Raw genomic sequence first — 25,925 nt, 5'->3', positions numbered from 1 at the left:
ATATCAGGGAGACTAGAAGAACCAAGTTGTTTGAGAAAATAAAAAGATGAAATACTAGCTATCATGCTTGCTTCAAATATCTCTTAATTTTATTTATTTTAAAGCTTTTTTTCTGGTCAACAGCCAAGTGAAATTTGTAAGTTGGAAAACGGTTCTGTGAGAAAAGGTGTGCCTAGTAGCCAAGCAAGAGAAAAGGGATAGAGTAGGCAGTATGTCAGTTAATTAAAAACAAAAAAGCACCCTTGTTTCTTCTGTTCATGCCTTACAATTTCTAACTGCATCAAGCATAGCTCTGTGTAGTTCTGAATTACTCCCTGGCATGGATCATGTTGCTATGTCTGAGCTGTCATGGAAACTGGCTAGAGCAAAGCTGCTTTATGAAGCACATACAAGACAGCACAGGCAATCTCTCTTAAAGTGTCTGCCTTCTTCTAAGTCTTTATTTATTTTTATTTTTTTTTTTTTTAACAAGATAACAAGTAGTTTGCTCTTTAAAATAGATCTTAACTTTGTTTTATTGGAGAAACTCCATGCTCTGCTGGTGTTTTGGACCTTGCATAAGGCCATTGATGGCTGTATCAAGCATTACAGCAACACAAAATTCATTGTTTTCATTATTCACACCATGTAATGTAACAGCAGTCAAGAGATTCTTTTGCTGCTTGCTGTACACTTCTCAATACGTTAATTTGCGTGCCAAAGTTAGCATGTTCTTTGGTTTTGGTAGTTAACCAGCAGTTTTGAGAAAGGTTGTGAAAGTTGAAAGAAACTCTGTGTACTACAGGAGTATTTTTGTTTATGTATGGTAGCTCTTCTAATGCATAGTACTGTTCAGTGGTATTTTCCAAAAGGAAGTGCACTTTCCTCTGAGGTGTCGCTCTGCTGAGAAGGTTCGTTTTATCTTAGAAAAATGCGAGTATTGTAAGATGTCACAAGAATGTATCATGAAAAGCGTTGTTTTCAAGAGCTGTTGTGCTGAAAGTCCTTAGGAAGTGATATGCTGTTGTGTACCTCATAGTATGTATAAAGAGAATTCACTGTTACTCTGTGACTAACTTTGCCACATGATTTAGGAAGTTAATCCTGGTCAAGGAGACCTTTTAAGAGTCAGAAAGAGAGGAAACTATATATGGTGTCCTTCAAATTGACATTACAGGGCAAATGTGTCAGAAGTAGGAGTAAAGGGTGGCACTGGCAGCCTTACATCGGCATGCTAGGGGTCACTGTACGAAGTTTGGAGATGAGATTGCTAAGGTGCCAGAAACCAGAACAGCTTCTTGCAGGCCTGTTCTTCAGTTATAAGCTGATTTCTCCATCTGTCCCTAGAGCTGAGGCTGTCTTCTCACCTTTCAAATAGATTTTGTCTGTTTTCCTGTGTTTCACTGACTAGACTCTTATTTCAAAATATGATTGTATTTCTTTGTTGAAAATGTCATTTAGGAATGACTAAGTTTTTCATATTTTTGTAATTAGGAACCCGAAGTATATTATTCTTCCTGGCAGGCTATTTAAAACTGTCAAGCCCCAGTATTTGGAACTGAGTAGTTAATGTGACACTGCTTGAAGATAGTTTAGCTGTGGCTGTGATGTATCCAGAGAAAGCAAAACATTTAGGACCAGGGTGAGGAAATTTATTTGATTAAATTATATTTGGTCTGGAAAGAAAGATGTGGAATTTATATGTAAGATTATCCTACCTCAGTGTTACTGACAGTAACTTCAGATGGACAGCTTTACGTAATAGGACACCATTTTCCCTCAATAGATGTGCATTTTTCATTCTGTAGAACGACTTCTGTAATGGCAGAGTTCCGTGGGAAGTTTGCAGCTATGCCTCATCCTGAGCTCAAATGAGAGGAGTTTGCATGGGCAAGGTTTATAGATCTTACCAAAGGAGTGATCGTAAACCATGTACTTCCAAACCTGGAAGCCAATGCTGAGGCATTCAGAGTTGCTGCTGCTGTAGCTCGTAAAACGTAAACTGTGGCATGCAAAGCATGCTGTTTAAGAGCTGGAGTAGAGTATGTATGGTCCACTGAACAGGTTGCATAAATCCTGGATTTCACGTCTCTTTTGGCACTAGACTGCAAAAGTGAGTTTCAGGAAAACCCTCTTTTTTTCCAGCTGGTGTGGAAGTTGTTGCATTTCTGGTGTACTTGGGAAAACATGAGCTCTTTCATTGTATTGCAAGGTACAGGATTCAGCCCTTTAGAATAACAAGGCATTGAGTGCAAGTTTCTCCTTTTTGTTCCATTAAATTGAACGATGCTGTCCCAATAATTGTTTTGATTCATATCTGACTCATCCAACTGTGATACAGGATACTGAAAGCAGATTAAGCTCAATACCTAAAAAAATAATTTAGTTATGTAAGGTGGGAATGATGTCAAGTTCCAATCACAGGCTTAGTCTGTTTTCTGATACATGGCTAGGTTGGGGTGATTGTTGGGGGCGGTTTGTGGTGGTTGTGGGTTTTTTTGGTTTTTTTTTTTCAATTCTGTGCAAGATTCATATTTCTGTGCATATAACCTCTGTAAAAGTACTCAAGAGTAAATGTATATAAGGTAGAATAAACCAGACTTTAGGTAATTATTTCTTACTAATGATGGAGATGATTCAGAGTCTGAGTTTCCTTAACAGTTCCCTTTTGCCATAGCTTCTGTGGAAGGGAAAAGCTTAAGAATGTTCCTGCAAATTGCTTTTCCTACAAAGCAGATGCGGGATCTGACAGTTCAACCTTATTTACAATTTGTCAGCAGAATCTTGATTCTCTTTTCATTTGGATTTGGAAGAAACCTTATGTTAGAGGAGAGAGAGCCCTTGCTTACCTGTTGACTCCCATGGGAGACCTTGGGTGGAAGAGACTGCTAAGCATTCTCCCACTATTGTTTCCGAGATGTGAGTTTGAATTCTCCTGTACCAGAAAGTATTGTTTCATTTGGAGCTCTTCTGCTATGGAGTGGCAAGGGAGGTCTGTGTTCTGGCTGCTGTGAAACTCTTGGGTGATCTTTAACTCCTTTCATGGTGGCAAAAAGGCACTTCCTCAATAGAATGTTGGGACAGAAATTCAACAAAATGGCTTCTGACAAAGAATTTCCTTCTATCTAGTAAACCTGTAAGAAGAGAGTATGGGATGGAGTACTATTTAGCTACCTAAAAATGTACAGTTAGGATTAGGGAATCTCAAATTCCATTATCGAGGATTGAAGCTTCCCTCTTTTCCCCAGTGCCCCCCCAACCTTGAAGAACTGATTAACTGAGGCTGCCTTTCATGCAGCATGAAGACTGCTTGCTGCTATTGTCTCGTACAGAAACAACACTGTCCTGCTAACTGGTTTAATTATATCGTGTCCTTGAACATGTTTTCCTCTAACTCCTTTCAGGATTTGAAAAGTGCTCCATAGTGTGTATAACGCTACCCAGAAAATGTGACAATAGTACTCTTTTCCTGACCAGTTTTTGTTCTTTCCATCTGTCAAACACTTGTTTTTTCTTTTTTTCCCCTACCACTGCTGCAGCAAAAAAAGCCTCTCTTTTGTTTATGTCTGCACTAGCATCATGACATCATCAATGATATCGCCAGGGAAAAAAAATATGCATAGCTGTAGCTAAACCAGCTGTTCGTTAGCAACCCATCTACTCTGCTGTCATTTCTTCTCATTAATGTATACACAGTAGTGTTTCCTGCTTAAGAGATGTAGAAGGGTCTCAGCCACGAACCATCTGCTCGGTCCATGTCTTTGGGTAGATAAAAATGGTGGCACTTTAAAATGCGCTCTTGATAATGGAATGGAATTTTTTATTAAACAAAATGAATGTGAGAGTCTAGAAGATATCCATCACTGGATTTTATTGGGGCCAATTCTGAATCCTTTACTACCCATCTTTTATAATTCAGTGTGATCATAGAGACCGCGTATAAGCTGTTAGAAAATCTTAATAATAGGTGATGAGCAAGATGCCAAGAACCATAAAGAAACGGGGAGTTTTGTCATTGATTTGCATGACGACACAGTAAAGCACACGAATCGGTGTTCGTCACGCTTGTCCCTTCTTCCACGCAAATCAGTGCCAAAACTTCCACTGACTTCCATAGGACCAGAATAATGCTAACAAAGAGCAACAAGCTGCCGTTTATTCTAATGAGGGAGATCTTAAATATAATAAGTAGGTATTTAATTTGTGGAATGTTAATGAGAAAACAGTTTATTTTTGCCATCTTGTATTTTCAAAATGCTATGAATTATTCCAGAGATAATTGACTATTTCGTAGAATAGCTGCATCTTTGCAATGTTAATATTATGGTTAATTATGTGTTCAGTACCAGTTTTCAGGGCGGAGAAGAGTTGTTCATTTATCATCTCTAGCTGTACGTTAGGAGTTTTGAATTAGAATATTCTGGGGATTCACTCGGCAGTAAGAGTTAAGCTATCTCCAAGAATTCCAAAATGGATCCCTGATACGGTAATGTATCAGTGGAAAAAATCATTAAATATTTATCTTTTTATGTAAGTGTAATGTAGATAATTTTGAATGTAGATATTCACTTATTAAGGTATAAAATGGTTAGGTAAATATTAAGTTTTTAGCCAGTATAAAATGTTATTTAAATTTATAATTTTGTGTTTAAAAAGCCCCCAACAAAACCAAAACCCGAACCAACCAAATAAACAGAGACACAGAAAAACCTTCAGTATCACCAGCTATTATCAAGAAGAGATTAGACTTCATTATACTACATAATTTGTCATTTGGATTTGAGACTAATCCTTGCTCAATGGCCAATTCTTATTGACCTGAGGAGTCTCTCTGAAACCAGCAAAACTAATTTTATGACCAAAGATTACAGGATAATGCCCTTGACTGATGAGTCAAATTTAAATCAAGGGGCGCTATTTAGGAACAGTTTTTCATGCAGAAGCTCGTCCTCTACGTAAAGGATAAACACTGGCAGATTAAGTGTTGGCAAAATATTACCTCTTCAGAATATTAATTTCAGTGTGTGCTGTGTGTGGAGCAATGCAGACAGACAATGCACGGGTTTTGCCACTCCCCACAAGAAAAATAGGCTTTTAACAATTCTCTTGAATTTCTACTTGAATCTGTGTTATGATGTGAGTAATAATAATAAAAAAAAAAAAAAAAAGTTGAGGGGATTTCCATAACGACTGCTGTCTTAATGAGGGAAAGAAGCTTTAGGATTTGTTATTCCTTCCTCATAGTAGACCTCAGCTGATAAAAATATCCATAGCCGGTGAAATCAGTGGCATGCCTGGCTTTCTCAGACAAAACTCCCATGTGATCACAGAGGCAGCCTCAGTGAGCCTGAAGCTGCTCAGCAAGCAGTAGGTAATGAGTCTTTGTGCAGAGCGAAGCTCTTGTGGCTGAACAATAAAGCATATGGTACCAGCAATAAAACACAGTGCTGGGAAATCTAAGAAGATTCTGCTGGAACTAGGAAGACAGTGAATATGTCAAACGTTATAAAATGATGATCAATCTGGTTTGGTTCCTAATTAATAAAAACAGTGCATGGATTGGAAAAACAACAATTTGAACAGGTCAGTTGTTTTATAGATTCTTCACACACTTCAGTATTTTAAATACAAGTGGGTTTTTTTTTGCTATTATTATTATTATTAGTAAAGCCAGGGTTTTTTGCATTTTGTAAAGTGGGATTAGAAGGATGCACATCAATGCGATACCAAGCTAAATAAATTGTTTAAGTTCTGTGATCAGATTCATTGTAAAGATGTTTTTACTATTATTCCTGTGCAATTCAAACTTCAATAGTGCATGAAAAACTGGATGGCAAGTAAAATTAAATTTATGCTAGAGGGATCGTTTACCAATATCATAAAATATTTAGCAACAACAATCTATTATTCTGCTATGTATTCGAGACTAATTCTTTCTCAGTAGGAAATTTTTAGTGTCTGTGTTTGGTTAAAAATAGTATAATGTTGGAGCATATCTAACAGTGCACTTATATTTTTTTCCTCCACGTTTTTCTTAGATTTTGGAAGTGGTGTGTTGTGAGATTTTTTGATGCAATTGTATACGCACAGGAACGATACGTTATAACCCTCTGTATTTATTTCACTTTCCTATTAATGCAAAATATGTTACTATTTTTTCAGCAAGTATTAATTTCTCCTAGTGGTTCTTAGTTAATTATACATTAATTATACAAAAATATTTTGTTTTTTTTTTTAAAACTGCCCCCAAAGATTTTAGTGGCCTGTGTTTATCTTACAGAGGATAGCCATTTAATTTCTCCGTCATATCGCATCACTTGGAAATTAACTGTGTAAAAGTTTTTATCCATAAATCTATTTTATAGTAGTGTTTTTCTTTCTGCTCTAGCACTCAGAAATGGTGAGCTAGATATGCTGGCAGTGCCTCAGAGAAATAGATCTGTTGATTTTCGGAGAGTATTTCGGCAGGAGGGAGATTGAGCCCTTGAAGAGCGGTTGGCGAAATAAACAAAAAAATACAGGATGTCATCTTCGGCTGAGAACTTAATCGTCTGAGAAATCTTCTTTCCAAATGCCAGTTTGAATAGTTGAAGAGCGTTTATTTTGTTGCTGCGTGAATAGGGGTCGCGAATCTGGGTACGGCCACAGGCACGGGCCGGGCGCCGGGGCGCATCGCCCGCGGCCGCGGTGGGCGCTGGCGGGCAGCGCCGCGCTCGCGCCGCGCCGCGCCGAGCGCTCGCGCTCGCGCCGTGCCCGCGCGGTGTTGCTGTTGTGTCTGCGCGCGATGCTGATTCACGTGCCTCGCTTGAAGCCAGCTGCGCGTAACTCAGACCCATCGCTTCCCCCCGAACCCTGCCCTCTTCGGTTAGAAAAAAAAAAAAAAAATAGGGGGAAAAAGGAAAAGGAAGCCCGGGCCGCGGCTGCGGAGCCGGGGGCGGGGGCGTACGGGTCTCCTTGGAAACCGTCGCGGCGGGCGCGCGCTCGCCCGTTTGCGGGCGGGGGGCGGCGGTACCGGCGGGCGCTGCCGCTTGGCACCGGTGGGGGCCCCCGGCCGCGATGGGGAGGGGGCGGGGGGGGGCACCACCGCCCCCGCGGGCCGCCGTGCCCGGCATGCCCTGCGGCGGGGGCGGTGCCATGTAAACGAGGGGGCGGGCGCGCCGGGGCCGTTCCGCCGCCCGCCCGCCCGCGGCCGGTGCTGCCTCCAGGTACGGTGGCGCGGCGGGGGGGGCGGCGGTGCGCGGCGCCCCGGCGCGAATCCGCCGGCTCCGTTGTTCCTCGGCTGAACGGCGCGCGGTTGCGGAGCGCCGGGGTTCAGCCCGGGCTCGCCGGGCGGCCCTGCGCCTCGCTGGGCGCCGTGCGAAGCGAGAACCGCCCTTGGGAGCGTCTGCGCGCGGCTCCGCTCTGGCGGGGGCGGTTTACCCCGCGCTCTTTCAGGTTCGGAGGTTTGGTGCGCCTTTAAGTGCAGAATTTTCCGGTTAGAAACATTACTGAAAGTGAAGTGGAGGCGCGTTGTACTCACTGTATTGAAACGTTTCTCCTGTTAAATGCAACTCTGTATCAAAAATCAGGTATAGCTTGGCATCTCTCTGGAAACAGGCTTGCTCGTGGTTTAGACAATAGATTTGAAAGGATACGTTAAAGTATGTGTTTCATTATATTTCTCTTAGTAATTTGTTTAACAGAGAACACTGTAAAATCGTACTAACACCTGCAGGATTTACCATTAGATTGAATGAGATACACTGAACTTGTCGCTCTATGCTAAATTGAAATGGAGAAAATAAAGCAGGCTATAGTCATGCAATTATCATATAATTACCATATTTGTCTAAAATGATTACAGCAGATTTTAAGTTTAGATTTATGAGGCAGTTCGGTACTTACAGTAAGTACGTACGTACGTAGATAAAATTAACAGCGTGCACTAAAATAACAATACAAACATCCCTATGAATCGCATTCCCACTGTTATAATGGAATCACAACTTTGAAATACACCTGCCTTTTCTATATATGCATACAGGAAACAAAAACCCAGACGTTTTCCCTGTGAATCAGACACTTGTTCTGAAGTACTACCAGTATAAAGTTAAAGAACTTTAAAGAAAAAAAAACAACAAAGAATTCCTGAAACAATCAAGTGTTCTGTGTTGCTGCCAAGTTATGGTAATTCTGAAATATGCTTTTTTCCCCCCATCTCAATTCCATTGAAGCTGTGGTTTATAGAAACGTTTGGTGCTGCGATTTGAGTCCTGGATGTTGAGTTCCTTTAAGCATCATAAATAGAAGCCAATCTTTCTGCATACATCAGACATTTTGGAGACTGACATGATTCTGATCTCCTGTTTACTGAAGTTCAGTGTTAATGCTACTAGTCTGAATTTACTTCTAGATCTGAGAAGCCCGAGTCTGGTGTGTAACGTTTTGGTTTGAGCATGCACAATATGTATTGTGTATCTTAAGTTTTTGGTCTCGTTTGTATATTGGAAAGAGGAATTTACTTTTGTTGAAAATAGCTGGATAATAAAGTTTTGGTATTAACTGAAGGTGTATAAGTCATGGTTTAGAGTACCTTAAGGCAAAGGTTTGGAAATTCATTCTAAAGCTTAAGTATTTTCCCTGAAATAGCAACAGATGATTCTGCCATCTAAAACTCTTACTTGCTCTTAAATGTACTTCTAGTAACTGAACCTTAAAGTTTATGTGTTTTTTTTTTTCCTCTGACCAAGCAGATAGATCTGAAGATCAGGCTGCAGCAAGGCAGGTATAATGTGTTGTAGGACTGGTAAAGCTGTCTGAAAGATAAATTTATGTGTAGTATGTCAGTATCTGTCTTTGTCCTTGCTCTGAACCAGTTACGATGCTGAGAAAAGCTGAATTATAAACATGCTGTTCCCTCAGTGAAACATCACAAAACACCATCACATCTTTAAAACGTTGATGCCATATGAAGTCTTACCAATGAGTTTTGATCACTGCTGCTTCATTGCTCTTTTGTAGGTTTTTTTCTGACCCTGAAAAAGGGATAGAAAGACAGATATGACTCATCTAGAGATGCACACAAGTCAAAAATACTTATTAGGTTAAAATATCTCTGCAATAAATAGCGTGGCTTTAATTTCCCCATCTCTCTACAAATATGGACACAGTATTCTAATGAAACCTGTGATAAATGAGAGCTGTGAGTAGTTGCTAAAATCTGGAAAATTGTAGGCTTTTTTGTCTTTCAGATTTGCATATAATTCTCTCCAACAACTCCCCTTGCTCTAGTCTTATCCCTCACTCTCCAAAAAAGTTTGCATTTCTAGGACCTCTGCTTCAGTTCTCCATCGCTTCGTATCTTTTTTTCCACACTGAAATAGGGAAAACAGGAAAAGGAACAAAAACATGTATCACCGTAAAAATTAATTGAAAAATCTGTTTAATATAGAAGTTGTCTAAAAGTGAAAATAGGGATAAAAGGAAGAGGAGCTGCTTGAGTCCTTCAGGTTTTTGTATGTTTATATGTAAAAATATAAACAAAGATACTTCTTAAAACTTAACATCGAATTGCATTGAACCACTTGTCTTTAGGCTTTCTGATGAAAAGATAGATGGCTTTTGGTTACTATTTCATAAATCATTTCCTGAAATATTCAACTTGATGTACTGATTCAGTGTGAGGCTGGTTAGTATCCTGCTCTCTCATAAGCAATAGGGATTTGCATATTTATTTTATTGTCTAGTGTGAAGTAGGAAATACGGGCTACATGGTATGCAGCCTGACCCTCGTCAGTCTTTCTGAGGGATGTGGGCAGGAACTAGAACATCATTTACTGGTTGTAGCTTCACCATCCTGTGTAGTCCTTGGATTTTGATGAGGAAAATGCAATCAAGTGATACTGTGATGTAGGGTAAGGCTGCAGAGTAAATAAGCCTCTGTGGTAATTGTAGCTTTCATTAGCACACTGCCCCTTCAAGGGTAGCGAGAGGAATTTGGGGTCATGTGACATTTATTTGTTTCATACTGGCAAGTCATTTCTGCACGTGCCTATAAATAAGTTATGTTTTTCATCCGTGCTGCAAATGAGGATAAATTGCTCTGTGCTGAGCTACGCTGCTGCAGCTGTCCTGGTGTCAGGACCTCAGCTAGGTGGTCTGAACTGGCCTGGGGGTGTGTAGCACCCTGCAGTAAAAGTGCTGTCTGCTTAAAGCAGCAGGAACTGCGGTGGTGTCTCTGCAACCGCTGTCGCATGACCACGCATGACCTTGCCAGCTGTGGAAGGGAGGGCTGACAGACCAGCTATGTTTCCCTGCGGGGGTCACAGCTGGGGGAAGAGGGCTGCTTTTCCAAACCCACTTTTCCACACTCACTGCCTGTGAGTCGGGGCTGGGGCTCTTCTGGTGCCCCTGGGCATCTCCCACCCGAGGAGCAGCTGGCTGGTGCTTCTGGGAGGATGAAATATGCTGACATTGCGGTGGCTTCAGGAGGAGGTTGGGTTTTTTGAAGAAGGATCTGAATTTTATAATGAACTTCTCAGTGATTTAAAATCTGTTCTGTATATTAATTGAACAAAATCTCCTTTTAATGTAGCATGAATATGTTAAAAAAGTAGTCTGGATTGCAGATGTTTTCAGTGGTACTTCCTAAATGCTGTTTGTGTGGGGTGAAAGGTTAAACAAAAAACCGTTGAAAGCCACAAAATGTACTTACTCATTGTTTTTACAAATGGTAGCACTGCTTACTTCCAACATGAACTGTGGCAGCTGAGCAGGCTATTCTCAAGCAAATGTTTTTGTCTTCAAGTATTTTATTATGGGGGGGGAGGGAAACCCCATGACTCTGGGGGGCTTGGAGTCCTTGCAGAGCTGCCATTGTTCTGCTCTCTTGTAGCACCAGAGTCTTTATTGAACCATTCGCTTTCAGAGTAGCTCAAGGTTTAACTTTGTAGCTTTCAATTAAGTCGCTCAGTTGTTTACCCTCATGGCCTCCTCACCCACTCTTTATTTCTACACAAACGTCCTTTAACAATAAAATGGAAGAATGAAAATTGCAGAGTATTAACCTTCTCATCTCAGCTCCCCTGGAAAAGACAGAATAGTCAGAGAATTGATAAAGCAACATATATCAAATTAAAAAAAAAATACCTTGGGTTGAAAGTGGAAGCCACATACCTTCACAGCAGTGCTTTTCAGGAGGGCGTAGGGCAGGTAATTAATTTTGCCCCAGCAGAGTCCTCTGGCTGAGATGTCACTGAATGGTCGTAAGGTGCGTACAAGTCAGGCAGTGCTGTGGGAATGGCCTAGCTGCTTAGTTTCTATTCATCACTGTCTCCGTGACAAGAGTGCCTTGGGAATTGGATGGGTACACACTTGTTATTAGGCCCGAAGCTCTTCTGTCAGCCTTCTGGAAGAGTTTTCAGCTTTGAATTATAAAGTGAACTGAAAGGGATTTTTAGACATGTTTATTATGATGCCAAGTCACTACAGCCATAAACTCCAGATTTTCTTCAGTATTACAAAAAAAGAGAAGAGAGTCAACGTTCAATTTTAACACAATTGGGATCTAATTTTAGGTCAGTCTTACTGTGGTTTGTAGCTTTATGCACTCATGTTGGGATAATACCATATACCCTTCCTTCGTGTGCCTTTGTGTTGGGTGTAGAAAGGTACACGCACACAGGTGAGTAAGGACCCATGTGTAATTTGGAAAGATTGGCTGTAATTGAAGATGTACTTTAAAACCCCCACCTTTTTGAAGTTGTTAGTTATTGACATTACTGAGAAGGCTACTGGCTTACAGAGAAACGTTTTAGTTTATCGGTTATGTGTGTTTTGTGTCTCTTTGTGAAAGTCGGCCATCTCATTTTGTGATGCTGTGGTCACTAAATTGAGGAGTTTGCAATCTTAATATAGCTGGTCTTTTTGAACAATTTCTTAAGGAAATTAGACTTATGCAGTTATGCTCTATGCTTATCATATTGTCCGATATGTCTACCCTATTTTCCTTATTAGTTTTTTTTTAACCCGTTACCTCATTTCAGCAGAGCTCAAAAGACAAGTAGTAGATCTTCAAGTATTGTGCAAATGGGTGGTGAGATGGAAAAGAGAGAGACTGTTAGTTCACACCAGTGGAAAAAAAAATGGCACTATGACTAAATCCCTGATTATCAAAGTAACCACACAGAGGACTGCATTAAGCACCACGACTCTGGGGAAGACTGTCAGTGAACCAAACCCTCTACTGTGCCTCAGGTAATCCCATCCAGAAGACTCAAATCTATAAAGAATCAAGTTCAGTTCATTTCTCAGATTTTTTTTTTTTTTTCAAATTTGAAATTTGAATTCTACATATATTTTCTAGCCAATAACAGAGTAGCTTATTTTACCTTATGCTGTTCTTAGAAGAGAAGGTGAATTGTCAGCACGCTATCTATGTGTCAGTGGCAGGAGCCATCTTATCAGTTGTTGTTTTGTATAAATTCACTATCCAGCATTCAGCAGTTTGTTGTGCATGTTATGGGAGTTTTTTGGTGAATTTCCCCCATCAGTGTTTATTGTTGAAATAATATTATTGCCAAAACTCTTTAGGATTTTTTAAATAAACATACTGGTTTTCCTGCCTGAATAGGTACACCATATATGGTGAAAAGTCAAAAAACAAATAATAGAAACAAATATTAATTTTACATCTTTTATTTTTAAGCGTGATTTTTTTGTAGGCCTGAATGCCTACTTCAGACTTTTGGGTGTGCATTAAACCTGCAGATTGTAACATTGTATGTTGGTTGTGCATTGTCCTTGATTTAGATAGAACGCTTGAATTATTATAGCCATAAAGCTATTTTTGAAGATAGTAGTTTTAAAACATCACAGCCTTACAGTAGATATTAATAATTTATATTTTCCAGTACGAATAGTTTTATTGACTCTATTCTTCAGGGAGAAAGATGCACTTAAACATCTTTTTTCTAATTTTGGCTTCACTTGAGGCCAAGCCTTGAATGAAGTCATGATATTGTTTTCATGCTATGGAGCTATGTTCATTTCATTGGTGGCAACTGAATGTTGGCTCCTGCTGACCAAAATTGTTTGGTTTTTTTTTTTATAGGGGCCTGTTTCATACACTCTTCCTCAAATATTTCTGCTGAAGAAAATAATAGGTTTTCTGGTATTTTTGAGCTGCTCTTTAGTTTCTACCATTTTCTTTCAGCTTCCCAGTAGAAAAAAGCTACAGAGTAACCTCTTCAAGAAGTGTTTTGGGCTACCAGAGATGCCAGTCTATCACCAAGTTGCTACTGATAGCTGTGCCAAATATTTATTTGGTGTCTTAAAAATGCACACAGCCGTGTGAGGGTATTAGAGAATTGGGTTAATGATGTTCTTTCTAATTTTAACATTTATCATGAAGATAAAAACAAGATGTTATGGAAGATTTTTATGGTTCTGATGTTAAAAAAAGAGAAAAGAAAAAGCAAAAAAACCAAAAAGCTTATCAAGCCGAAATCTTTTGATTGGTTGCTTGTAAATTGTCAGATGCAAAGAAACAAGCTCATACCGTAAGTTTTAAATGACTTGTTATCAAAGTTGGAAGAACACGATCTGACCATTGTAGTATCAGGGGTTTCACACCAGTTTCCGTGTTCTCCTTCACTGAAAACCTGGAGGCTCCTGGAGCTCCCCGGTCTGTGTCAGTGCTTGCAGAGGAGAAGGTATTCCTGCAGCTGTGCCTTTTCTTGAGTGGATGTGGCAAGGCAAAGGCATTCGGTTGGACAAAATCATCTGCCAAGCTGAAGTTTGAACGCTGAATTAAGGAGAGGAAAGTTGAAACAGTCTCCATTAGGGAACGTGCTGAGCATGCCTATTGTATAACGCTGCAGCAGTACCGAAACGCAAATGGCTGCTGGCTGTGCACAGCCAGTTCTTTAATATCTCAGGATTTGGTGCATAATAAGCTAAGACCATTTTTTCACACTACCTGTGTGATGAATTCTTATTAACAATATTTGTTAAGGCATGTTAAACATGTAGACATAATTAAATTTTACCAGTGTGTGACAAAAGGAAACCTGTTTTAATAGAGCAACAAAATTTGCAGTGCTGAGCAAAGAATAAATGGCAAATTTATTTGCAGTAAATTTTTTGCAGTCATATGACCCTTTACTGTGTATTTATTTTGATATCCAAAGCAGTGTATATTTATACTTCAGAGATGCCTGTTGAAGCTAAAATACATTTCGCAAGGGTGCTGCAAATAGTCTAACTGTATTAGGACAGCATTCTGCTTCGCAAATTAGTTCTGCTGAGAAGCTGCGTATATTAATATGACGATCTGCTTCTGCTGATTGTGCTGACTTCTTCAAAGTGAGCTGAGCTAATGCAAATCCTTAGCTATATATTCAGATAGACAGCATAGATGAATACCTGCCGCATGATAACGCTCAACTTCGAGGACACCCATATTTTTTTATATCTACTTTGTTTACCTTCTCCCTTATAGCTGGCTTCCAGTGATCATGATTGTACATGGCTTTGCTATTTCATTTATATTTCTCTTAAACTTTGAAGGAAACTTGAAACTCACTGTTTTTGGATCAGAGTCCAGCTGGTTTAGGAAAGGAGGTTTTTTATAACCTTTTGCTTAAGCCTTCAATTCCTTCTCATTTTTTTTTCTCTCCCCAGTTTTACCTCTTCCATTGCGCTGTTATTAAGTGCTTATTGTCATTCTCAAAAACTGACTAATTTAGGCAAATTGTCATGTGTTTAAGCACATCTTTGATAATTTGAGAGATGTCTCCACTAAAAATTTCAAGCTTTTTTCCTTAAAGTTATTGGGAGTGAGAGTGCTTTTCAACCACTGTAGTTGCAAGATTTTTTATTATATTTTTTTTTTTAGCACAGGTAAAAGAGTTTGTCTCTTTTCACTTTTTAAGTATTTTTGCCAAGTTTAAACATACACGAAGGTATGTATGAAACTTGCAAAGGAGATGAGAGAAAATGGGCAAAAAGTGAGAGCAAACTCTTCATGTTCGCCTTTCCAGAAGAACATATTTAGAGGTCAGAATAGCCAGCATAATTGATTCCTGCCAGAGGCAGTATGAATTTATATCTTTACCCTTGACTTGACTTTTAGCCTGTATTTATTTAGCCATTCAAATTGTTGTAGCCATATCTTTTGACCATCCCGTTGGCAGTCTCATTGTTGGTGCTTTCAGTTCACTTCCTTTGCATTTGAAGTCATAATGGGTGGAAGTCTTTTTGAAAGAAAGCATGTAGGCTACAACGAAACACTGTGTCACTGTAATTCCAAATGTTAACGCTTTCTCAGTCAAAGCAAGCATTGTGTAGTATATTTCCTCATAGGTGAGTTCTGACTAAATATTTAAATTGTAATCTTGACATTACGTTAGCTGTGATACGCAAACTTAATGTTTTAAAGATGTAATTAAGGGTGTTAAGAGAGTCAAATTAATTTTAAGGTGGCCCAAAGATAAATTAAAGGAATCCAATTGCCTTTTATTGAAGGGGAGGGGGATCAATGTTCAGAAAAAGAATTTGAAAATGAACAGGCCAAACTATCATTCCCCCCAGAGATTGTATTATTTAATACATCTGCTTTGTTTTTCAAACATTTCCTTTTAAAGTGTTTTAGAATTCATCAGAATCCCATTGTGTTTCAAGACAAGGCAAAATTACAGTGCCAGCAGAGCTCATTTACTGATGCAGAGGTCAAGTAACATACTGTAGGGAGGAGCGTGTGTTCCCTAGCAGTGTTGAGATGGCTGTAAAATACCCTGTCCTTCCAGGCACTTTCTTTGAGCAGAAATTACTTTTTTTTTTTTTTTTTTCTGTCTAGTAAGGATAGACAGTGGTCATTGAGGACCACAGGTCTTTTACTTCTGAGTAAGGTTTCAGGATTAGTCCCCAAGTCACATCCCCTTAATGAAATAAGCAGCAAGGCAATTAGAGGTTAGATGCTTGAGAGTTAAATGTTTTAATCCACAACATCTGGGTGGTTACCCTTCAGCATGGAACCACAGCTCAGCTGTTGGCTGTGGAAGCTCCCTGTGCTCCACAGTCACAGTCCAGTGCCCTCTGCGGAAGGTGGGCGCATAAACCTTCCCTTTCAAGAACAGAGCATAGGTCACTCTTCCTCTTAAAACATCTTTCTTGTAAAGATCTGCTGCTGAACGGGTTTCCTGTAATTTCCACAGTAGTTTAGCAGCTGAGGAACTCACCAGGATACTGGAGAGCTGAATCTGTTGTTCAGTAATTGTTGCCTCTAAGCTATAACTCCTTTGCTTAGGTGGAAACTGTTTCGCTGTATGGAAAATAATGCCAAGATTCATAGTCCAGAGAGAGTGTGCACAGGGAGCGTGCCAAGTGCTGTACTGTATTAACCAGCCTTCGGGTACATAAACAGTCACTCATGGGTTTTGGCCTGGCCCAACCTTTCCGTCCCTTTTCCTTCTCAACATGTTCTGCACTCATACTCCTTTTTCCTTTTGTTCTCAGACACCTTACTTGGAAGAACACCAAGTTTCAAGGGAGACTTGGACATGAAGTTATTCAGGCATCTCAAATCTCAGTAACTTCTGGGTATGTGCAGAAGCAGCCTTCATGCTAGGGGAACTTGGGGGTGAGAACATGAGACCCTGAAAAAGCTCAGATGCCTTTGAAGAAGACATTTTGGTGACAGATGAGCAGCGCCTGCCAGGAAAGGGGTTTTGATTTGAGGACCGGTCAAAGACAAGGGCATTGCAGTCATTTGCAAGTTACTGGTTGCTCAACTGAAAGAGCCGTTTCTCAGTCACCAGACAGTAGTGAGCCGTTCGTGTGCCCTGGTGCCCTTGCAGGGGGTGGACTGAGCGGGTGTAGCAGTGACGGGTGGTGGCTGTACGGTGTTGTGTGACAATGTGTGCCTGTCGAGATTGCACATCACACCCCCTGCTTTCCAGCCCTAGGGAATCTGGCACCACTTCCTGGAGCAGACTCAAGACGGCTGTATCAGGACCAGCACTCCCTGTACGTTACTCTCAAGAGCTGGATACCTTGTGATGGGAATCCACGTCTTGTTCTGGGAATTATTAACTCAGAATTGGAAAGAATCTGTTTGAATAGTAACAGAGTGCACAAGTGTTTAACAACCTGCACAGTTCTTTGCTCGCTTTCTCTTCCTTGTTCTGGCTGACGAACACTTCAGCTACCACATTAAAAGTGGAATAGTGTCAGCAAGAGGCTGTGCTGCTTCGGGGACTCCTCCAGAGGCAGGCTCTTAAGGGTTGCGCAGCAAGATGGAGAGCGTGGGCAGTAACAGGCCAGGTGCTTTCCGGCAACTGCAGCAGTCGGGCAGACCCCTCCGCTTTGGGATGAGTAACTCAATGCTGCAGTTCCATTTGCGTCTCCACTGCCATTCCCTCCAATGTATAAAGGCATTTCCTAATTCCGTACAGGATCAGCAGGTGCACTGCACCTCCTTTGTAATATAACACTACAGGCTATTGAAACGGAAATATCACTATAAAACAGCAAGAAGACCTCAGTGACTTCAGCTATTTCCACTTTGTGGGGAGTACCTGTATGTGTGGAGTTCCATCTAGTACAGCATGCTGCTAGACACTGGCATGCTTCTGCTGCCCTTTGCTGTCCAGAATATCGCAGAACTGAAACTGCTGTGATTTTGAAGGATCTGTGGCTATAGTTTCAGGAGATGTGTTTTGTTGTGGGTTTTTTTCCCCCAGTAAACTAATAGGAAACTTGTTGCCTCAGGAAAGCAAGTCAAATGAATTTATAAGAGGCTGTGCACTGTCATATAGCAACATTTCAGCCGTATGCTTAGGGGAAATTGACTGCAAGGATGAGGAAGCAGAGCCATGTATCTGCAGTGGTTGTAGCTGGATTTCTCATCTCATTGCTTTCTGCTGAGGCGTTAAATACCGACTACTGCTGGAGACAGGATATTAAACTTGGTGCAATCAGGTATGTGCTTCTCAGAGCTTTCAGTTCCTAAGAGGTGAATGAACTCTTAAAGCTTCTGTTCTAGTCCTTGTAATTAAATAATATCATAAAAATGTTGTATAATGTATCTGTAATTTCTAGTTTTGACTTACAAAGGCGAGTTTAAACCTGCCCATAGCTCCTTCCTGCTATGCTTAGGAGCTGGCAGACAATGTAAAATGCTTTGTCAGCAAGGCAAAACATGTAATTAGAACTAACTTTCTGTTGCACTGGGATGAAACCATGAGATTCTTGCCACCTCAGTCCCAGAATTTCCTATAGTCAGACTTCAATGTTTCCTGAATTATGATTTTGAATTAATCCTATGGACTCTGTAACCTAGTGAGCCCATCAGTTTTTAATTTCTTTTTTTTAGCTTTCAGCTTCATATACCTACCCTTACCCTGTTCTAGCTTCATATCAGGCCAAAAGTTGGTTGCAAACCTCTTCACTCTGTCACTTATTTTTTTCCAGGAAGGAAGCTGATGTTGGGGCTTGAAAGCTATAGGATGCATAGGAGGCATTGAAACTACTTGGTACTAGGCCAAGTGTGAGCAAAGATACCAGAGGATCTGAAGTGCTGTGCTTACGGGGTCAGAACGTAGCAGCTGCATCGCTGAGGCTACCTCTGTATTAATTAAAAAGATCAAAAAGGTGCAGGCTAAGGACAATGTTCTCTGGCTTCTGCTGCCAAGTGCAAGGCACGGTTCTTGTGCACAGTGGCTGAGCTGTCAGCCCTCTGCCAACAACCAGGTGCCCTCGTCCAGCCTGCCTGCTGGGAATGGTTCTGGCACCTGCTTCATCCTGCCTTATCCAGGGGAGTGCGAGGTGACCTGGGCCAGAACTCTGAAAAGTGCTAATTGTTAAACAGTATGGCCAGTACTGGAGTCTCTGCCTTACCCTTGTCTTACCTGCTAGTATTCATTTAGCCTAGCATATGGTAGCTTCTGGACAAATTTAATTTTTAATTTTTTTTTTTTTTTTAAACATATAACCATAGCAATGTTGGTTGGAAGGAGGCTCTGGAGGTTGTCTGGTCCAGCTTCCTGGGTGGAGCAGAATGCAGCTGGTTCAGAATTAATAAGTCCTAAAGGTAGCTGCAGGGATTAAAAAAGTTCTGTTTCAGTGAGGAATGCAATTTTATTTTTTTTCTTGCTGTCAGTGGAATTTGGCAGGACCCCGTGGTAAGTCTGTAGCTGTAGGTTGTGTGTCCTACTCGGTGAGTCTAGCATGTCATCAATCCTAGACAAACTTTTTGCCTGGATAAGCATCAGCACTGCTTGCCTCTGCAGTGCTGCGGATGGCATGGTGGCAGCTGCGTGTCCTCTGAGGAAGCTCCAGCTGTCCTTGATCTCTTCCCAGTTAGTTAAGGGTACGCTTTCTCCTTAATTACATGTAATTCATGTTATATTTCTACCTCTGCTCCTAAATTTCTGCTTGAATATTTTGCTTTATAATCTTCTACTCAACCTCAAGAGTATTATTAGGCATTTTATTTCTTAATGCGGGAAGGAGAGAGTTTGGGAGGCAATTGGTATCTCTGGCTGGAGTGGGGAATTTCTGAATATATATGTAGTCTTTGTGACTCCATTGTTTTTTATCTGCCTGTGATACTGGAATTATCAGATGGATTTCTTATTGGGGTGATGTGAACACTGATTAGATCATATATATTTGGCAATGGGAACTGTTCAGAATGACTTTTTATTTAATTTCATCTTTGATTGCGAACACTTCTTCCTCCCGTGACAGCCAAGGGAGGGACGGAGTGTGGGTGTTTGAAAAGAAACTCTCATTTTTTCCTTGCTTGAAATTTCACAACATAACCTTGAAATCAGGAATTCTATTGACATCAAAATAGGAAAAATACTCCCTGAAAGCAGTCTGTGCATATTATTCTAGCGAAAGAACCATCTCTAACATGTCAAGTTAGAGTATGACTTTTGATGTTTCTTTTCTTTACTGTGGCTTTCACTGTCTCCTACTAAATGGTTATTCAAGACCAGAAGTGGCAACTTATTTGTACTTCTAAGGTTATGACTGCATATTCTCCAGTTGGATGTTTCAGTGCCTCATTGCCTCTGTTCCTGTTACAGGTGCATGTGACAGCATTGCAGCAATGAGTGGAATTTTAAAGAGGAAGTTTGAAGAAGTTGATGGCTCCTCACCTTGTTCCTCTGTGCGGGAATCTGATGATGACATTTCTAGCAGTGAAAGTGCTGACAGCGGTGATAGTGTCAATCCATCCACTTCTAATCATTTTACCCGTAAGTACTGAAGTTGTGTATCTAAGGAATTCTTTCTGTTCCTCAACATAAAGTAAATTTTATGGTTAGATAAACTTGATAATTTAAAATTGAACAGGTGATGAAATGGACTGTGTGGTGTTCAGTTTGTGACTTGCTCAAAGTGACTTAGCAAATTTGCACCCTTTTGCCTTCTTGTTAACTATGTAAAACTATTTGTCATTGTAAAAATTTGAAGTCACTTGGAAACCTCAACCAATTTGCTGTTTGAATTACGTAGCTGTTTGTAGTTAATGTTGGGAGTTGCACTGAAGGTATTTCAAACAGGTACTGTAGGGAAGGTGGTTTATGTAAGTTGGTTTATTTTCCTTAGATAAGTGTAGTGTAGCTGTCAGCTACCTGTAGTATTTTATTGGTGAGAGTTCTTTTCCAAAGAAAAGAATAAGCTTTCTTTTATTTGGAATTAAGGGACATTGTGTATGGGACACATTATTGCAGTGGTGTTATTCTTCATGAATGGGAGACCATCTCTCTACTAGGCAATGGTTTTGTGTATAGATAAGAATTTGGTTTTAAGTTGGCAAAGCTGGGTAGGTTGTGTGTGCAGCATATATATCTAGGAAGAAAGAATTTACGGTTTGTATTTGTGGTGTATGGTATTTGGTGTAGGTGGTGATACTGTTTTAATAGTGAACTGCATGCTTTAAAAACCAGGGGTTTGCCTCCTTCAACTCTATTGCATATAGATCTCCCCACTGGAGTTAGTGGCAATAAAGCTGTTTCTTAAGACTGTGGGCCAAGGAGTAGGTGAGACTCCTCATCACTGCCCATACACAAAGTGATCCTTATAACTATCTGGTTTCGGTTGGGCCTGGAGATCATGCTTGTAGCATGTGATATGAATGTTCTTATAACTGATTCATCTACCTAATGCTGCTATGCAGTTTGAGATAGGGTTTGGATGTGAGGGTCCAAATCCTCTTTGTTGTAGTACGGAACAGTCCTGTGCCAAGGGTTACACAGGCACAGCTCTTCAAATGTGTTTGTATGTAGCAGTCTTGATGTGGTATAATATATTAAAGATGCAGTACTAGTAGGGACCTATTTTATCAAATGCCACAGAGGGATAAGTGACCAGGTAAATCTCTTTAATAGTATTAAGAAATAGCTTGGTGACAATTTTACCTGCATGCTGATCTTTTAATTTTTGCATCTGTTTAGGGACTGAGGTGATTATTCATCATAGACTGAAAGCAGTGCTTTTACATCAGTCATTGCCACCCATGTAGGAGACAGCAATTTTATTGTGAATACACAGATAATGCAAAGAAGGCTAGTAATTCGGGGGAGAAACTTGGAAGTTGTAATATGTTTGTGTAACAATAAGCTTTGGTTGTAGTTGACACAATAAATAATTTAGTTTTTGAATAAAATCTGTAAGGGAAACTATAGCATATAATTGTTACGATTAATGATCCATATAACTGAGATATTTGTGGCCAGAGTAATAAATGTTTATCTGTATGCGTACTCACACATCCTGCATTTTTTAAAAAAATATATATTTATGTATAATTGGCGATATGGAAATAGAGTAAATTGTTTGCATATACATTGATGCTACTTTTAAAAAAATACTGTCTTTAATATAGATGCAGCAGCCTAAATTCCAAGAAATCCCTACAGAATAGTCCCAGTATTGCATAAAGCTGGTTTGGGAATAAAAGAATTGAACAGGTGGCCTTGGTGCTACATTTGAATAGGCAAGTCTCAAGGTCCCCAAGGAAGAGACTTTTGGAGACTCGTTTCTATGCCACTGGAACCATCTTTCAGTGTCTGACATTCTGCTTTGCCCTTACTGTAATGCAGCGTACTTGCAGGAGCTTGATAAAGGTGATAATTTTTTATTGGCAAGAAAATAGAGGATGTTGATGCTCAGATGAAGTGCAGAACGGAAAGGTGGTTTTATCCCTACCTGATTACTTGCATCTAAACTCTCTTCCAGTGTGCATCCTTATTTTGTAACTTGACCAAGGACATTCCACGTTGAGCCTGATGGGGAAGTCAGATTTTGTTAATTCATTCTTCTTTCTTGATATTAGACCATATTGGTTACTTTCATGTTTCACAATCAACATCTGCCAGTGTTAGAAAAATTCAGTAGTTAGCTGGCCTTAGGCACATCTGCTGTAGATAAGAGTAACTGCACTAAAAAGGTGTTAGTGATGATGTATCATAGTAAAAGTTCATATGTGTTTGCAATAAAAATTAATCATGTTTATATTTAAAATACATGCAGAGGAGTAAAGATACTTGACAAATGCTGAAAGGTGGTTTTCGTTTGATAACTGACTACCTCTAGAAAAAACAGGTTTTTTTGTTGAGATTGGATTTTTATTTTGTTATATTCTTCTCACATTTTTGCGAGTCTTCATGTGCATTGATTCTAGAAAAAATGTTTTAATGGGACAATTAGTGAAATTTTTATACACCCAGGATTTGTTTTCATTTTGGTTTGTATCGGTTGATGTCATTTATGTGCGTGATGTTGGATGCTCTTCAGGGCAGAAGCGCTTTTCTTTGTATGTACTTAGATTTTTTTTTTTTAACTTTTAGATTTTTAAAATAATATTATTTGCAAAACCATGTTTTGAGTTCTGGGGAGTGATTAAAAAATGAACTGATCCTACTGAGGTATGTGGCCCTGTCTTGTCAAAGCAGAATGTGTGGAAATTGTCAATGTTCGTGTCTCATGAATACAGGTGTCTTACAGAGCTACTAAGCGATGCTCACTTGAAAACTACGTGCAGATGTGTTGTACAATAGCAAATCTGTTAAAAGTGGACATTGAAAGGTGTTTTGTTCATTCTTTAAACACATTCATCTCTCAAAATAAGAGCTTTTCTATGTTGAATGTTTGAATCCATACTTCTAAGGGCATATGGAAGGGAAGAGTTCTGTGAGGCTTTTTCAGTAAGCAGACTGAGGAGAGACAGTGTAGAAGAAAAGCTGGCCAGATTCCTTGCCTCTTGTTACATGCCTGAGTACCTTGTTGATGGAGGTTATCTTTCTAACCCATTTCCTGACACTTTATACCATTTTTTTTCCCTATTTTGTGAGACACTGTTAAATCCTGTGTACTGTCTTCCTTCCAGACAGTTTTCATATAAGTAAATCTGAAGTTCAGTATAAACTCTCTGTTCCTGACTGGAAGTGTGTGGGTTGTGGGTGACTTGTGGTCAACAAGAAGATCTATATGTTAATTCTTTAACTGAGCTTTTAAAAAAAGTCTAACTTGGCCCTCTGAGTCTTATTTTTCCTTTCTAATTGACCTGACAAAGAGTAATCTCGTGTAGCTACAGCTCTTTCAGTGCTTCAGCAAGCAGGCAGCTTGCGTATAAATCTATCTGCAATAGTAGATGCATCTCAGTATTTACACAGCCCTTGAAACAATATGTATTGGGTCAGATAAACAAGAACCTTTCAGCTATCCTGCTCCATTAGCCGTAAGGTCAGTTTAACCTGTCAGCTAAATGAGGCACACAGCTGCTGTGGATCAGTCAGGTGGAGCAGAACCACCAGAAGATAGCTTTGATCTCAACAGTTAACCCTGTAGTGTGATGGCAGAAAATACATGACTGAGGTGTCCCAAAGTGCTGTCTGCTATGACTACCACGCTGGCATAAGTACAGAGGTTCTTTAACAATATATCCATTTAAACAAATCAAGACGGCAACAAAAAAAGAAATAAATCCCTAGCCTAAGTTACAGGTGTCTCAGAGTTAGGAGATGAAATTACAGTCATGAAAGCATAGACAACTGTTACCAGGTTCATAACCAAAAACCAAAAAAATGTAGTATTTTCTTGGTCAGGGGTGTGTGTGTATGTATATATGCATCTGCACATTTTTAAATCTCTTATTGAATGGTGATGGAGTGCCTTCATCACCACAGGTGGCCATAATCCCTACCATCTTTTTTACTTACATTTCTCAGTCTGCTGAGGTCATTTCAGTTTGATTCAGCAGGCCGTTAGTCACACCACAGAGTTACCTTAATGGATGCCAAAGCATATTACTAACCAGTCCACGTACCTGTCCTGTTTCATGGCCCCACCTCCTTCCTCTGTCCTAGGAAGCAAGGACAGGTAGCCTGGGAAGAATACAGAGAAATAGTTTGAGCAACCAGGGATCAGGTTAGGAAAGCTAAAGCCCTGATAGAGTTAAATCTGCCCAGGGACATCAAGGGCAACACGAAAAGCTTCTACAGGTGTGTCAGTGATAAGAGGAGGACTAGGGAAAGGGAGACCTGGTTACCCAGGATTTGGAGAAGGCAGAGGTACTCAATGACTTTTTTGCCTCAGTCTTCACTGGCAAGTGCTCTAGCCACACTGCCCAAGTCACAGAAGTCAAAGGCAGGGACTGGGAGAATGAAGAACTATCCACTGCAGGAGAAGATCAGGTTTGAGACCATGTAAGGAACCTGAAGGTGCACGAGTCCATGCGACCTGATGAGATGCATCCAAAGGTTCTGAGGGAACTGACAGAAGTCCCTAAGCAGTCCCTAAGCCACTATCCATCTTATTTAAGAAGTCGTGGCAGTTCGGTGAAGTTTCCACCAACTGGAAAAGGAGAAATATAACTCTCATTTTTAAAAAGATAAAAAAAGGAAGACGCAGGGAACTACAGGCCAGTCAGTCTCGCCTCTGTGCCTGGCAAGATCATGGAGCAGATCCTCCTGGCAACTATGCTAAGGCACATGGGAAAAAAATGAGGTCATTGGTGAAAGCCAACATGGCTTCACTAAGGGCAAATTGTGCCTGACAAATTTGGTGACCTTCAGCAGGATTACTGCTTTGGTGGATAAGGGAAGAGCAACTGACGTTATCTACCTGGACTTGTGCAGTGTTTGACACTGTCCAGAATGACATCCTTGTCTCTCAACTGGAGAGACATGGATTTGACAGATGGACCACTCGGTGGATAAGGAATTGGTGGAATGGTCACACTCAAAGAGTTGTGGTCAATGGCTCGATGTCCAAGTGGAGACAAGTGACGAGTGGTGTTCCTCAAGAGTCAGGGTTGTGGCAGGTGCTGTTTAACATCTTTGTTGGTGACATGGACAGTGGGATTGAGTGCACCCTCAGCAACTTTGCAGATGACACCAAGCTGTGTGATGTAGTCGACACCCTGGAGGGAAGGGATGCCATCCAAAGGGACCTTGCCAGGCGAACCTGTGAGAACTTCATGAAGTTCAGCAAGGCCAAGTGCAAGGTCCTGCACATGGGTTGCGGCAATCCCAAGCACAATTACAGGCTGGGTGGAGAATGGATTGAGAGCAGCTCTGAGGAGAAGGACTTGGGGGTGTTACTTGATGAGAAGCTCAACATAAGCAGTCTTATAGCAGTCTTCCAGTACCTAAAGGGGGCCTACAAGAAAGTTGGAGAGGGACTTTTTACAAGGACGTGTAGTGATAGGACAAGGGTCAATGACTTTAAACTGAAAGGGAGGAGATTTAGATTAGATATAAGGAAGTAATTTTTTACATTGAGTATGGTGAAACACTGGCACAGGTTGCCCATAGAAGTTGTGGATGCCCCATCCCTGGAAGTGTTCAAGGCAAGATTGGATGAGGCTTTGAGCAACCTGATCTAGTAGGGAAGGTGTCCCTGCCCATGGCAGGAGTCTTGGAACCAGATGATCTTTAAGATCACCTTCCAACCAA

General features: G+C 40.4%; 1 protein-coding gene across 1 annotated transcript in view; it reads left to right on the top strand.

Moving 5' to 3' along the window:
• The window catches only part of CSRNP3 (cysteine and serine rich nuclear protein 3), a 70,894-nt gene that overhangs the window by 24,000 nt on the left and 20,969 nt on the right, over positions 1 to 25,925 (top strand). Inside the window, 1 exon segment of the mRNA XM_086615914.1 lies at positions 20,052 to 20,222. Coding sequence (XP_086472040.1) covers positions 20,052 to 20,222 — 171 coding nt within the window.

The sequence above is a fragment of the Tauraco erythrolophus genome, chromosome 8 (genome assembly GCF_009769465.1).
Source record: "Tauraco erythrolophus isolate bTauEry1 chromosome 8, bTauEry1.pri, whole genome shotgun sequence".
Taxonomy (NCBI): domain Eukaryota; kingdom Metazoa; phylum Chordata; class Aves; order Musophagiformes; family Musophagidae; genus Tauraco; species Tauraco erythrolophus.
The sequence above is the reverse complement of the archived record's forward strand: the minus strand, read 5'-3'. Positions and strand labels throughout refer to the sequence as shown.